The 15,789-nt window shown below is 46.4% G+C and overlaps 2 protein-coding genes across 3 annotated transcripts in view; both read left to right on the top strand.

Annotated features, from left to right (window-relative positions):
- The window catches only part of sdk1a (sidekick cell adhesion molecule 1a), a 231,817-nt gene extending 223,021 nt beyond the window's left edge, over positions 1–8,796 (top strand). For both annotated transcript variants that reach the window (XM_035172087.2, XM_035172078.2), the window contains 9 exons: positions 1,944–2,130; positions 2,242–2,379; positions 2,492–2,653; positions 2,786–2,911; positions 3,330–3,494; positions 4,046–4,183; positions 5,846–5,966; positions 6,081–6,210; positions 7,045–8,796. In XM_035172087.2, the coding sequence (XP_035027978.1) occupies positions 1,944–2,130; positions 2,242–2,379; positions 2,492–2,653; positions 2,786–2,911; positions 3,330–3,494; positions 4,046–4,183; positions 5,846–5,966; positions 6,081–6,210; positions 7,045–7,350 (1,473 nt within the window). In that variant the 3' untranslated portion in view covers positions 7,351–8,796. The remainder of the gene's footprint in view (positions 1–1,943; positions 2,131–2,241; positions 2,380–2,491; positions 2,654–2,785; positions 2,912–3,329; positions 3,495–4,045; positions 4,184–5,845; positions 5,967–6,080; positions 6,211–7,044) is intronic.
- Positions 8,797–9,697: 901 nt separating this feature from the next.
- LOC118118781 (zinc finger protein 14-like) lies at positions 9,698–14,475 on the top strand. The gene is made up of 2 exons (XM_035172101.2): positions 9,698–9,921; positions 10,966–14,475. Exon 2 carries the CDS (start codon positions 11,089–11,091, stop codon positions 14,161–14,163), a length of 3,075 nt encoding a protein of 1,024 aa, XP_035027992.1. The 5' UTR covers positions 9,698–9,921; positions 10,966–11,088; the 3' UTR covers positions 14,164–14,475.
- Positions 14,476–15,789: the final 1,314 nt, after the last annotated feature.

Below are 15,789 nucleotides of genomic sequence, written 5' to 3'. Positions count from 1 at the left end.
AAAAATCAGTAAAGTAATTAAACAGTGATTAACATTTTTCTGGATCCACCCCAAGATTTGTTGGTTTCTTGGCCCGTGTTCCACACTTTCACCAAGTTTTGTAGAAATCAGATTTTAGTCAGTAGGGGGTTACAAGTACTTGCTCATCACTCCCATCATATCTATGTAATCATATCGGGGGGGAGTGATTAAGTCGGAGGCTGGACGCCAAACACTAACATGTTCTACTGTTGCATTTGAACGTGAGTTGTCTGACTGAGCTAAGTTTGGATCTAATAATGTATCACGTTGTTGTTTGGCTGATAAGAAGCTGATGCCAGACGCAGCGCATGAATCATATGGTATCATATCAGTGTCTGGTGGATTCTGAAAGCTGCCAGTAAACGTTTTAATGAGCTGACGACCGTGCGTTGTTTGATTTGGGAGCCGGGTGGCAGAGTGTGGTTGAAAGCTTTTCAGGGAAAAAACGTCCATGTGCTTCACTCACACAGGCTCTGAAACATTGAACCTTCAGGTAGATTAGCCACAGTGAGAAGAAGTCACGTCACAGCTGCTGTGACTTCCCCCCCCCCCCTCTCTCATGGATTATCAGGCTGTGTACAAGACACTTTTTTCCTGAGTCATTTTCTAAAGCATGAGGCTCAAGCACCTCTGTAACCTCGCTGTTGGGGAGTATCAGATACGGCTGCTTGGTTTGTGTGCGAGGAGTCGAGACAGTTCTCGTGTGAAAACCCATCCTGGTTTCCCATGAATAGTTCATGTTGATGGTTGAATATTTCCTCTTCGTTCTCTAAGTAAGACGGTGAAGCAATTTACACGTGTTTGCTCTTTCTTTTTCTTTTCGAGGAACGGATTGTAATATAAGTTTAAAAAATTAAACCTTCCTTGTCTTTTCTCTCAAATTACAAGTTCAGCGCTCTCTCTCTCTCTCTCTCTCTCTCTCTCTCTCTCTCTCTCTCTCTCTCTCTCTCTTCTGCGCCAAGTCTCTCAATGAACGTTGAGCCTGAGGCGACTTCCTTCAGAGATCAGAGAACCTCATTGGTCAATAAAACACACGAGCAACAGGAGGCCGACTGCAGTTCACTTAACGGCCACCAGTGTCATTCATAGCAAAGGGTTTTGTTCATGTTATATATAGAAACTTCAGTAAAAAGATGTGTAGTAATTTGTACAGGGTCATATATAAAATAAGAGGGACCATTATGAGCAGGAGACGAGCAGCTTTAATGCACCACACTGATTCTGTTGCTGGATATGCATTTATATAGGCTGTTTACTGGCTGTGAGATATCAAGCATATTGCTCATCTGTTTGCTCTCATTATTTACAGCCTGCTCCATTAAAAGCGTGTGACCCTGACACAATGTGGAAGTCACACATTCAGGATTTTCTATGAGGTTTCATTTGTCTCAAAGTCAGTCACCGAGCACATTTCTCAGCCATGTGAAGTGAAACCAGTGATTGTGTTCTATCGTGAAAAGACACAGTTTCGACTCCATTAAATTGTCAAATTCACAAGTGGCACACGAGGAGCTCTTGATAATTATCTCATCACACTGGGTTTAATAATCAGGTGCTTTTGTTCTATTTCAATTTACAGTGATCAACCAAAGTGCTTCTTCATCACTGTTCATAGTCACGTCCAAGATTATTGTTTCATTCTCACATGAGCATGAGATCTGTGTGAAGAAATGGATAAGGAGAGCAGTGGTGGCTGTACATCTACTTAACGCTTGTGTCAACGCCATCTAACCCCTTTATAACCAGCTTTGTCTTCCTAGTAAAACAATGCAGGTGCACTTGTATTTCATGTGGATCAATATCTGACCTCAGGAGCAAAGGACAAACATATATTTGGCAGAAATGAAGTGAGGGAGTGGAGAAAAACAGGAGAACGATTAAGAACGGTGTGGATAACGGTGTTTGTTTCCCTGTGTTGTTAGATCCACTACTGGGAGAGGGACAAGCAGAACCAGAGCGAGAAGGTGAAGGTGATCTTTGTCCCCGACACGCGTGTGCATCTCACCAACCTGACCAGCTACACGCCGTACCTGGTCACCCTGACGGCCTTCAACACGGCAGGGGACGGACCGCCCAGTGACCCCCGCGGGGCTCGGACCCTGCAGTCTGGTAGGGAGTGGGGATAGTTCGGTTTCCTCAAAACCAAACTAACGACATGATCTGATGTTTCTCTTCTATGTATCCGTCTTATTTCATTGGTCATTCTCCACATGTCCGCAGCTCCCAGCCCGCCCAGCTACCTGTCCTTCTCCGAGGTGACCGGAGGAAGCGTCAACGTGTCCTGGGGAGCTCCCCTCACTCCTAATGGACAGCTGGAGGGCTACCGGGTCGTCTACCAGCCCACAGCTCCTGTGCAAGGTATGAACACACACACACACACACACACACACACACACACACACACACACACACACACTCATGTCGGGCAGGAGACTGACAGTTCTTTTAAATTGTGTGTGTGTGCGAGCAGGGGTGAGTAAAGTTGTGACAGTCGATGTGAAAGGCAGCTGGCAGCGATGGCTGAAGGTTCGTGACCTGGTCAAAGGGGCGACGTACACATTCAGCGTTCAGGCGCTCACAGTCAGCCACGGCCCCCCCGTCCAGACAAACATCACTGCTCAGCCTGTGCAAGGTAAGCAGGACCACAACTCTGTGCATGTGTGTGTCAGGTCTCCACTTGTTTTAATCATGTGAAGAAAAATATGTATCGTCAAAGTCACATTATGGGGAATCAACTCATGTGTGTGTGTGTGTGACGTCACAGGCACCCCTGGGTCTCCTGTGGAAATGTCCATCACCAAGACGTCCTCTGATCTAAACATCCACTGGTCAGAGGGAGACGTCGGAGCAGCACCCGTCACTGGATACGTCATCGAGGCTCGGCCCTCAGGTGAGCTCCGACACAGACGAACAGTCACTCATCTCTTTCTCCAGAAAGCTTAAGCACCACTCTTCACTGAACTTTATTTAGCGTGGCGCTCTCTGGATTCATTTAGACCTGCTGTGAAAATCAAGTCAGCTGCAATCTTCTAATAAAGATTACCAGAGGTGTGATACCGCGGGTGAGAGTGAGAACGCTCAGCGGGATCATCGACTGTGGTTTAATTCCACCCCTGATAACAATAATCATCGGTGTCTGAAATGTAATTTGATTTGAATTAAAAATGTTCTTGTATCATATTATGACATTGAAAATCGACTAAATCTTAAATGGAGTGTTTTCTCTCTCTCTCTCTCTCTCTCTCTCTCTCTCTCTCTCTCTCTCTCTCTCTCTCTCTCTCTCTCTCTCTCTCCCTCTCTTTCTTCAGATGAGGGGGTGTGGGATTCCTTCATCAGACCCCTCCCTCCCAGCAGCAGGTCCGTGTCGGTACAGATGGAGCGCCTGAGGTCGGGGATCAGCTACGAGTTCAGAGTCATCGCTGTTAATCGCTATGGTTACGGCCAGCCGAGTACAGCCTCTGCTGCTCTCGCTGGTAAACACACACACACACACACAGACACACACTGGAGGAGTCAGGTTAATGAACAGGCTGATCCGACTTGTCTGACTGGGGCGTGACTGAAGGTTTATTCTGCTGGATTCGCTGCAGGAAGTTACTGTGATTGTCGTTGTGTGCCTTTGGGTACGCTGCCATCTACAGGCAGAGTTACACAACTACAGTTGAGCTGAAAGCACCTTTGTGATTTTTAGCTGCAGAATGACTCACAACTCATCATTAAGAACAATCACGATACTATTTAGTAGAGTCTTCAATCCCAACTTTCTAATATATCCGACTGTGTCTTACCCAGTAAACCAAAGCAGCAGAAAGAGAAATTAAATCATCTTACAGGATTGTTGGTTTCAGCTCTGTGAATATTTATGACAGTTCAGTGCCTCAGTGAGAGTCAGTCCACTCAAAGTACATTTTACACACTGTGAGGAGTATTTCTGCTCCTGTGGGACAAACCGCAGCATCAAGAAGCGCCACAGAAGAAGAAAAGTTAACATTGGCCTGAACTGTGTCCCTCTCTCTGCCTGCAGCGCTGTCGGAGCGTCCGTTCTACGAGGAGTGGTGGTTCCTGCTGGTAATGGCTCTGGTGGGAATCATCCTCATTCTGGTCTTGGTCTTCACGCTGCTGCTGCACGGACACAGCACCAAGTACAAGGCCTGTGGCACAGGTCTGTTGTTCGGAGTTGTGTGTGAGCACTGGCCTCCCAGTTTGAAAGATGAATAAAAACTGTTTTAGAAATTTTCCCTGGAAAGTTGAATGTCTTCTAAAAGTTGGTTCTGTTGAATATAAAAATGTTTAGTGCACATTAGAGGCTGAATTGTAAATTGTTATTAAACTGTGAACACACACACACACGCAGACACTCACTCACTCGACTTCCAAGGTCTCACATCTCGTAGCGAAAAAGAAAATATCTCCTCAATAAAAACAGAGCTCAGATCAGAGTCAGAGATAAGTCTCTTAACTTGCCTGAGTCACGACAGTCCTGTAAATCGAAGTCACACTTTACGAGAACGTCACGACTCGCTCTCATCTCGGCTCCAACTAACGAACTAGAAGAACACTCAGCGATCGTCAGGGCCCAACATTCGCCTCATGAAACCACGTTTAACTGGATTTTTATTTGGATCTGCTCCAGCTTCCACACACTCATAAATATCTGTCTCCTAAATATGTCAAATTTTCTTCATCAAGATCCGTGAATTACTCGGAGAAATCAATGAAAATGTTGAAAAACATGTTGCTATGTTACAGGAAGTAAAAAAAATGTCCTTGATCTGTGCCTCGATCCTGATCGACACCAATAGGTGGATGACTGAATCCCTCCAACAGTTTCCGTGGTGATTAGTCTTGTAGTTTATGTGTAACCCTGCTAACTAACAAACAAATGCACTTTGGATGGACGGATGGATTGTGTAGAATTAAACCGATAAACCTTTATTTGAGACTTAAACTTTTACAATTATTTAAAGTTTAGTATAAAGTTTAGCCTGAAATAAGAATCATTTCAATCAATAAAACCATTAAACACCTCGTTTGTGATTAAATAACAAATTCAGTGCTTTAATGATTTATATTATTTCACAATCCCAAAATGTTTTTTTTCCTTATGAAATGTGACTAAAGCTCCGTTCAGAGCAGATCCACTCAGAGCTCCACAGGAGAAACACGTCGTTTCCCAGAGACTCAGACTCGAACCTGTCCGCTCTGTAGTGTTTGAGTCCGGCAGCTCGGCCGCCTGGAGCTGGAGGAATCGGAGTCTTACTCCACGAGGCCTCAGCAGGACGAATGCTCACCAGCCCGAGTTGAAGGACAAACTCCCTCCTCATCAGAACAAAACACCATCAGCTCATGTGATGTGTCTCCCAGCCTCGTCATCCAAAGCTCCAGCTCCTCGTGTCGATGCTTTTCTTCCTGTTTACGTCGTCTCCTCTCAGGCTTCCTGTCACGTTCTCAGCAGCAGGCACAGCAGCCGCTTTGTGTGTGTCCATGAAAATCTGGAACACACAATGAGTCCTGATGAGCAGGTTACATCAGGACAGATGTTAAAGTTAATTCCACAACAACCTTTTCACAATCGCCACAGTTATTGGTGCCTGAATGATGAAGCTTCTCTTTGTGGTTCCTGCCTGAGAGTCAAATAATGCCTCCTAGTTTTATTTGCCTCTTATTCTGGTGCCCGAGAGGCAGCTGAATACACAATGAATAAAACAAGAGACAGCACATAAACAGCAAGAGGACCAACTTCTGGGACATTTTTCAGCTGCCGTCCCTGAAAGTGGCTTTTAGTATTTATCTGACTCCTGCTCTTTTGTCTTTTGTCCTCCAGGGAAACACGTGTCCACGGCCGAGGAGTCGGTGACTCTGGACAACGGAGGGTTCACGGCTCTGGAGCTCAACAGCAGGACGCTCAACACCAAGAACTCCTTCCTGAAGAAGAACGGCACCAGGTGAGCGCTCACACACACACACACACACACACACACACACACACTCTCATGGGTTTGATCAAAGGACAAGATATATAACAGACTGTGTGTGTGTGTGTGTGTGTGTGTGTGCAGATCTCCTCCCAGGCCCAGTCCAGGTGGTCTTCACTACTCTGATGAGGACATCTGTAACAACTACAACGGAGCCGTGCTCACTGAGAGCACCACACTGACAGAGAAACCCACTGAGGTGTCGGAGTCAGAGGTAAATGTCCATCCATCTCTCTCTCTCTCTCTCTCTCTCTCTCTCTCTCTCTCTCTCTCTCTCTCTCTCTCTCTCTCTCTCTCTCTCTCTCTCTCTCTCTCTCTCTCTACACTATGTAACTTTTACTGAGCAACAGCGCCCTCTGCAGTCGGAGCGATTAAGTGTTTATTCAGTTGGAGAAAAGAGGGCTTATCACTGTGCATTACTGTGTATTAGCAGTAATATGTTAATATGTGGTTTTCGTGATCCAAAGCTCTCAGTACGGGTGTGAACAAACCCAGATTGGATAGTGAACCGATCACACCGGACCACATTCTGGGCTGAGCCGTCAAAGATCTGTCTCTCCCGTCTTTTATTCAATTTAGTCAAAATGCTGACGACTATGGTTAAAAAGTGCCGACATTTGTGATCTAAAGTCTCCTTCAAGACTAAGGAACTTTTTCTAGATGTCCTCGAGTCCCGTCTGCCTCAAAACGACAAATAAAAAGAACCTGAAAGAAGATATGAGTGACACTGATCACTGATCAGTCACTGATTTGATTATTGTCTGGATGTGTCCAGAGATTTTCATTTTATCACGGGAACATCACTCAAATCTGGTTTCGCCCTTTATAACAGACACTGAGTAACTGACTCTCTAGTGAACAGTCAATTGAATTTTTTTTACACTTGTCAATCATCATTGCATCATCACATCAGATATAGTTCACTGTGTATAAATGATCTGTCTTATAGATGAACTGACCTCTGCTGTGTGTGTGTGTGTGTGTGTGTGTGTGTGTGTGTGTGTGTGTGTGTGTGTGTGTGTGTGTGTGTGTGTGTGTGTGTATCCAGTTAACGGACAGTGACTACGAGGACGAGCAGCCGAAGCACTCCTTCGTCAACCACTACATGAGCGACCCCACCTACTACAACTCGTGGAAGCGGCAGCCCAAAGGCCTCAAAGCCATCACCGCTCCGTTTGGCTACGAGGAATGTGCCGCCGCCGAGACGGAGCCGTACTACCAGACCGTGGTCACCCAGCACAGCACAGGCGGCGCGTACACACCGACGGGGCAGCCGGCGCACACGCACGTCAACCCCAACACCAACCCGCCGGGATCACGCACCCCCGTGACGGGATTCTCCTCCTTCGTTTGACTCTAGAGACAAAAACCTGCACAAAAGTGATACACACACACACACACACACACGTACACACATGTACACAAAGTGAAAGAGGGGGTGGGGGCAGTGTGTGTTCGAGAGCTGACGGCTTCAGAGGAGAGGGGAGGACACGATGAGGAGGACGAGTGACGAACCTTCACGCCCCAAAGAACTAAACCCACACGTCTCACTCGCCTTCTCCCCTCGTTCACAAAGATCATCACTGTGTGTGTGTGTGTGTGTCGCTCTCCTGCTCTTCTCCGTCACTGTGCTCACACATACAGTAAATGTTTCCAAACACACACTCTCGCACACTCATGCCTATTTCAGAGACTCTCCCACGAGAGATGGACCAGTTTGTGTAAATGTGGAGGAGAGAATTCCACCTCGGACTCGGGGAACGTGGAATTTCTGCACAACGCTTCTTCTTTCCTGTATTTACGCATAATTGCACAAATACACACACACACACACACACACACATCTGCATTTTCTTATGCCCTGATTGGAGCAACTGGGAGAGAGGAACTCAAAGAGTGAAGAATTATTCAAAAGGAAGCAGCAGCTTTTATCGACCGATTCATGTGCGACACAAACACGGAGCTGTCGGCTTTAAACGACCACAACGCGGAGGAAGAGAAGAAAAAAACAACAACAATGGATAATCATCGTGTTTGCTAAAGGACGAGTGTTCTTCAGCACTTAAGGAATTCTCAGTGAGCGTGTTGTGTGGTTTCTGGGAGCGACCTGTGGGGCTTGTGTTGGAATAAATGAGAAAACATGTATTTTTTACCGTCTACTGCTCTTTAAAACACCGCCCCCCCCTGACCCCAAGCCATTACGCTTGCACTGAGCCGAACCCCGCACATCTCATCTTTACCCTGCTGAGGTTTTTCATTTTTTACAAGTTTGAGCGTGCGTGTGCGTTTGAGTGTGACACGTGTGTACAAGCATGTGTGTGTATATATGCCCCCCCGTTTGTCTCCGTCGTTCAACGCTAAGCAAAGTGTGCCATTGTGTGTATGTTTGTATTTTTAAGATGGATTTTGTACAGGAAAAACCCTTTTTACTGTCGTACGTAGCTCAGCCATGTTTGTGTAATTCAAAGCTAATGGGGGAAACGATGGATCAGCAGGAAGAAGAAGAGGAGGAGGCAGAGGCCAAGTCATTTCACGAGCAGCATTCAAATACACGTCAGTGAGTGAGACTGGAACACGATTACAGGATATTTCACTCTTGGTCAAAGTGGTTGAAGTTTGAACCCTCGGCTCCAGCAGCCGACTCACGTGTACGTTGCACTTTCCTTCAAGTGCAAACAAGAATCACCCGTAAGTTCCGCTCATGTATGATTTAGAGATTCTCCACACACCCTCACTCTGTCACGCTTGTTTTTTCGAGTCCCATACAGCGTGTGAATAAATGGTCATTGTTTAAACAGCGTGTCTGCGTGGTCTCTCTTGATTCTGCCACAGTGAACATGTCTGTGAACATCACACTCTCCGTTACATCGGCTGAATTAAAGATGGCCCTTAAACTGTCAGACGCAGCTGAGTGACCCTGAGCTGCAGTGAACGCCTTGAACCTCTGAGAGCGCTGCTAATGTCGGTAATTAAAGCAGAAGAAGAAGAAGCTCTATCAGCTGTGCTCTGGTCATTATTATCCATCAGTGTTTCAGTGTGTGTCTTTGTGATATTTTTCCCTCAGTTGTGTTATGATACGTTTAGAGGAAGCAGGAAGTCAACAAGAACTGACACAAATCTTTTCCTCTCATCATTTATTTTCTACACATTTGTATCTATTCAGGCCTCAAACTGTTAAACCTCATTAAATAATCTGAGAAGTTGGTGGATCTGATCTTTAATGAGTCGTTCAAATGTCACTGGTGTTAAACAAGATGTCCAACTGACCCAAATGATAATAATGATTACAAAATAATATTAAACAAAACCAACTGAAAAGCAAAAAAATAATCCCGAAGAAATGCAAAATTATGCAATTTGACATAAATTACGAGACAATAATCAGAATGAGACGCAACACGTCCACAGAGAAATAACGAAGGAAGCAAAACCACCACAGAGATGAAAAATCAACTCAAGGGAATGAAAAGATTAATGAGACACGAAGCAGCTAAAAGCTAAAGATGCATGTTTATAACAACAGGAAAGTTATGTTGCAGTGTTTTGTCTCAGACGGTTCAGTTCCTGTAAATGATATTATTTCTACCCAATAATAATAAATATGTATTCTCTCTTATTATTATATTATATGCATTATGGTTAGACTCCCAGTCGCCAGGGGGCGCTGTGGGCCGCAGGGGTGGGATGTTGTGTCCGGTAGAGCGACAGTAATCATGGCGGATGTGTTTTTCCCGTCGAGTTTTGCAGCTCAGACGTTTGTGTTGATTTAAAACCAACAATCGATCAATAAAACCGCATCACAGCAGCGAACTATTTCCTCTGAGACAAAACGACTGCAGCTCCGCAGAGCTGAAGCTGCCGCATCACCGCTCTCTGCCTCGGTATCGATGCGCACACGTCGGGACTTGAGATCCAGTTTGGTTCGGTGAGTTCTTCCTCTTCTTCTTCCTCCTCCTCTTCTTCCTCCTTCTCTTCTTCTCCTCTTCCTCTCTTCTTCAGCACTTCCTCCTCCTCTTATTGTCCTCCTCCTCTTCTTCTCCTCTCAGCCTCCTCTTCTTGTCTTTCTCCTCCTTTTCTTCTTCTTCCTCTTCTTCTCCTATTCCTCCTCTTCTTCTCCTCTCCTCCTCTTCTTGTCTTCCTCCTCCTCTTCTTCTCTCCTCCTCCTCTTCTTGTCTTCCTCCTCTTCTTCCTCCTCTTCTTCTCCTATTCCTCCTCCTCTTCTCCTCTTCTTCTCCTATTCCTCCTCCTCTTCTCCTCTTCTCCTCTTCTCCCTTTCCTCCTCCTCTTCTTGTCTTCCTCCTCTTCTTCTCCTCTCCTCCTCTTCTTGTCCTCCTCCTCTTCTTGTCTTCCTCCTCTTCTTCTCCTCTCCTCCTCTTCTTGTCCTCCTCCTCTTCTTCCTCCTCTTCTTCTCCTCTTCTCCCTTTCCTCCTCCTCTTCTTCTCCTCTTCCTCTCTTCTTCTCCCTTTCCTCCTCCTCCTCTTGTCTTCTTCCTCTTCTTCCTCCTCCTCTTCTACTCTTCCTCTCTTCTTCTCCCTTTCCTCCTCCTCTTCATCTCCTCTTCTCCCTTTCCTCCTCTTCTTGTCTTCTTCCTCTTCTTCCTCCTCCTCTTCTCCTCCTCCTCTTCCTCTTCTTCTCCTATTCCTCCTCTTATTCTCCTCTTCTCCCTTTCCTCCTCCTCTTCTTCTCCTCCTCCTCCTCTTCTTCTCCTGTGTGTTGTGTCAGATGAACCAGTTACAGCTGAAAACAAAATGTCTTTTCCCGCTGTGTGTAGTTTGTCGTGTGTGTTTCTTAGTGACACACACATTAGTTTGTTATCGTGATCTCTAAAGCAGCACGTCAGGACAGACGTAACCATAGCAACAGTTGCATGCGTATTAAAAGTAAAATGTAAAAAATGTTGGTTTTGCAACTGGAATAGATTTCTTACCAAAGTGATCCTGAAACACGTTTTTCTGTTTTTCCTCCCCAGCTTCCCGAGCCTCACCTGAGGGGGATGAACCATCAGGAGCCGGAACACACGGAGGATCTTCACTTCAGTAACAAGTCAAAGAAGAAATCAAATCCACCTTTGTGAAAACAACAGAAACTAACAATGGGCGATTTGATCGTCGAGGCAGAAGAGGAGGCGACCAAACAGGAAGTCTGCTTGGAGCAGCTTCCAGAGCCGCTGCTGATCATCCTGTCCCCACCTCCGCCTTTTCTACCCGCCCCCGGGCAGCCCACCATGTTTTGGCACAAGTGGCTTAGATCTTTCAACCGCTACCTGGAGGCGCTCGGTGAGCACCAGCTGGTGGACTCCAGTAAGTGCGACCTTTTACAGAACTGCCTCGGCCCGGAGGGGCAGCACGTCTTCACTTCGCTGATCCAGGGTGACACCACGTACGCTGAGGCCATCTCGGTGCTGACGGGTTTCTTCACCGCCGATCAGGCCGCTCAGATGTACCGCCTGGAATTCCATCACAGAGCCCAGATGCCCGGAGAGACTACAGATCAGTTTGTGTCTGCGTTACAGGAGCTGCTGTGGCGCTGCAACTACGGGGACTTGCAAGAAAAACGTATCCTGGATCAGCTGATTGCAAAAACCAACTACCCTCAACTCAAAGAGCGGCTTCTCCTGGTGGAGGACACGCTGACCTTGGCTGAAGCGTTGCTAATCGGTAAAGAGGTGGAATCCGCTTTGAGCGAATCGGAGGTGTTTGGTTTTCATGAGGTCAGTGTGGCTATCGAAGACGATTTGGACGTCCCTGTTCAGAGAAAAGCTAAAAGAGGACGACCGAGGAAGGGCGAGAAAAGAACTACAGCAAAACCACACGTGATTAAAACCTCCAAAAAATCCTCGAGACACAAAGACAACTTCTATTACGGCAACGATAAGCTTTATTATACTGATAACGATAAAGATAAGTGCAAAAGTTCTGCTGAGACGACTCCTGCTTGTGATAAACCCAGCGATGAAGGTGATAATGATATTGAAGCCTCGTCATCGTCACAGATGGTGAAGGAGGAAGCCTGTGACGATGATGATGATGACGACGATGATGACTTTGTAGTTTCCACAGCCAAACTCAAAGGGCCCTACTGTCCCTTCTGCACCGGCCGGCGCTTCAGAGACGCAAACAAGCTCGGCAGACACATGAGGACGCACACGAAGGACAAACCGTTCAGCTGCCCCGTCTGCGCTCTGACCTTCAGCCAGTCCTACCACATGACCCGACACCTGCGGAACCAGCACGGCGCGGGACAGCACGTCTGCTCCACTTGCGGGGAAAGTTTAGGAAGCTTTGCCGAGTTGAAAAGTCACAAGAGGACGCACAAGCAAACCCTGTCGTGTCCCGATTGCGGTGAAAAATTCACAAACCACGACACGCTTCGCAGCCACATGGTGTCACATGACAAAATCCAGCAACAGATTTTACAGCAAAGCGATGAAGTGATTAACCAAGTAACGGTCGACTCGAGTCAGAACGACGACAGTAATGACAGCATTGATGATGCTGCTGACAATGATTCAGACTCTGGTTGTGTTGAGACTTTGGATAAAGGATGTAAAGTTAATATCAAGATGGAGGAAGACTCTGTCGCTATATCTCAAGATGGAGCCGGTAAGAAAGAAAAAGTCGCTTCTAAGGCGAAACCAAAAGGACATTTTTGTCCCATCTGTGACGGCAGGCGCTTCAGGGGTCCAAACAAGCTCGCCAGACACATGAGGACGCACACGAAGGAGAAACCGTTCACCTGTCCCATCTGCTCTTTGACTTTCAGCCAGTCGTACCACATGACCCGACACGTGAGGAACCAGCACGGCTCGGGCAAATACATCTGCTCTAAATGTGGGAAAAGCTCCAGCAGCTGGCTGGAGCTGAAAACCCACAAGAAGACTCATGCAGGAGACGGTCTGAAATGTCTCGCCTGTGATACACAGTTCAAGGAGAAGGCGGCGCTCGTGAGTCACCTCAAATTGCACAAGAAGGTCCACACCAATCCTCGCAGCCTCATCTGCGGCGATTGCGGCAAAGTGTTTCGTCGATTGTATCATTTGAAACGTCACATCAAGACCCATCGCAAAGCGGCCAACAGCGAGAGTTTCACGTGCCCCGACTGTCACAAGAAGTTTGCCTTTCCAGAAGACTTGAACAAACACCTGGAGGTTCACGTGAAGGAGAACAATGGGACCTGTCCGAAATGTGACCAAACCTTCACCAGTCCCGAGGAGCTGGAGACGCACATGGAGGTTCACGACAAGACGTACGCCTGCAGCACCTGCGGGAAGAAGTTCAAGGTGGAGTACGCGCTGAAGAAGCATGAGCAGGTTCACCAGAACGAACAGTATTATTGTTCGTTGTGCCGAAAGCGTTTCATCAAGCTGTCTCACTACAAAAGACACTTACTGGTTCACGACAGGCGGGAATGTAAATGTCCGCACTGCGACAGCGTCTTTCTACAGGTTACAGCTCTGAAGTATCACCTGCGGACTCACCGCGAAGAACGGCCGTACCAGTGCACCTGCTGCATCGAGACCTTCGAGGTGGAGGAAGATCTGGAGCAGCACCGTCTCAAACACAGGAAATACAAAAAAGAGAGGCCCTTCTCCTGCACTCGGTGTGATTCCGCCTTCACTGCGCTGGTGGCGCTGACGGAACACATGAGCGAACACGAGGGAGAGCTGCCCTCAAACTGTCCCGTCTGCGGCAAAACCTTTCTGAACAAGAAGAAGCTGGAGAAACACCTGACCATCCACACGGGGGAGAGACCCCACCTCTGCTCCATCTGCGGCAACGGCTTCCCTTCCGCCGCCAGCCTCAAGCTGCACATCAGCATCCACACCGGGGAGAAACCCTTCAAGTGCTCGCAGTGCATCAAGAGCTTCAGGTCGTCGAGCGGGCTGCGGCTGCACAGCAGGCAGCACATGGAGGTGCGGCCCATCTACGAGTGTCCCGAGTGCGGCCGGACGTACGGACGCATGACAGAGCTGAAGATGCACCAGCGTTATCACACGGGGGACAAACCGTACTCGTGCACCTGCTGCAACAAGCGCTTTATTAGCAAAGACAAACTGAACGTACACATGAGGACACACACGGGCGAGAGGCCGTACTCCTGCCCCCACTGTGGACAGACATTCACACAGACCGGAGACAGAAACAGACACATCAGTAAATATCACTAGTTAGAATCCGACACGGCTCCAGTGACGCTTTAGTTTTGAATGATTGGACCTGTGGTTCTGCATGTTTGTATGTGTGGGTGTCATTACGAGTCAATTCAGAGAAAGTAAAAGAAACCAAAATATGTTAAAAGCTCAACACTAGATTGTCATAACTGATGAGGTTTTCTGATTGATTTTTGGTATTTTGTCCATTTCAGTTATTTTGTTTTTTCACTTAAAGATTCAGTGTGTAGAATTTAGTGGTGAAGTGTCATGTTGCAGCTGAATACCCCCTCACCTCCCCCTCCCCTTCCAAACATGAAAGAACCTGTGGAAACCTTCAGTTGTGATAAAAGAAACTCAAAAGGTTTAGTTTGTCCAGTCTGGGCCACTGTAAAGAAAACATGGCGGCCTCCGTAGAGAGGACCCGCTTGTGATGTAAATATAAAGTATTTAAGTATAAAGGTCCATTCTAGGATAAAGAAAACAACAATTCGTACAATCATGTGAAACACACTAGTGAAAACGTCACTAAGATTATTTTATTCAAATTTCTGCCAATAGATTCCTTTCAACTAAATCTTACACACTGGACCTTTAATGCACACAGGGCAAAACAATGTGAAACCAGAGCTGCACTCAGTTGAGCTCATACCTCCGCCAAGGCTCAGCAGTCCCAGTCACACACTAATAAGTAATATGTCCACAAATAACGCCTGATTTTTTTCCCATCAAAGTCAGTGAATTGTTCTCTGGGAAAACAGTGAAAATGTCTTTAAAAAATGCTCCAAATTTAAATGTTCAAGAAAGTGGAAAAAATACTTCTTTCGCCCACTGAGCTTCCAGGAAATCTGTTCAGTTGTTTGTTTGTAGTGTAAACAAACGTAACCTTGGCGAAGGTATTTGCTGAACTGGTGTCAAACGATTTCTCTGAGCTGTACGAGCGTTCGTTGTTGCCATGCAAACAGATTGTCTCTGCAGTTTTGTGTTTCTGATCTTCAAGCCTGGACTCTCCTCAGTATCACTACATCAATGTTAAATACAAAAGCTCTGCATGATGGTTTGGTCCGTGTTGTTCTCGCTCACTCCGCTGGGCCGGGTGCATTCAGCCTTTTCTCTCATTCAAGGATCATAAGCTTATTTACTCTCTCACACACTTCTCACTGTCCCTAGTGGATTCAATCTGGATACGATCAGTCGCTCAGATGGACACAAATGACACTAAAAACAATAAAAACTGACTCTACTTGCTTCTTCCTGCAGAAAGCAGCTGAATCTGCTGTTTTCCAGCTCAAGGGCAGCGAAGTGCAAACATTAACAAGACTTAAGAGATCTCCGTACATTCTTTCGCTGACCGTACCTCTGTATGTGTTGTTATGCTGTCATGTTTATTTCCTTTTTTTATATGTTTTGTTTTTCAGGCTCCTGTGTAACCAAGCATTATTATCCCTGTTTAGAAAAGTGCCATAATAATAAAACTATTATTCCACTAGAACATGTAAGAGGTTTTTTTAACAATCTTTGCAAAAGGTAAAAAAGGTTTTGATTCAAAGGTAAAGTCAATTAGAATTAATAATATTAAAACATGTGAAACTCATAACAGAAAAGTGAACAAAAGATTATTTTATGAATAGGAATCCACTTATT

Source organism: Hippoglossus stenolepis, chromosome 2 (genome assembly GCF_022539355.2).
Source record: "Hippoglossus stenolepis isolate QCI-W04-F060 chromosome 2, HSTE1.2, whole genome shotgun sequence".
Lineage (NCBI taxonomy): Eukaryota > Metazoa > Chordata > Actinopteri > Pleuronectiformes > Pleuronectidae > Hippoglossus > Hippoglossus stenolepis.
Note: the sequence above shows the minus strand (reverse complement) of the source record. Positions and strands in the feature narration are given on the sequence as shown.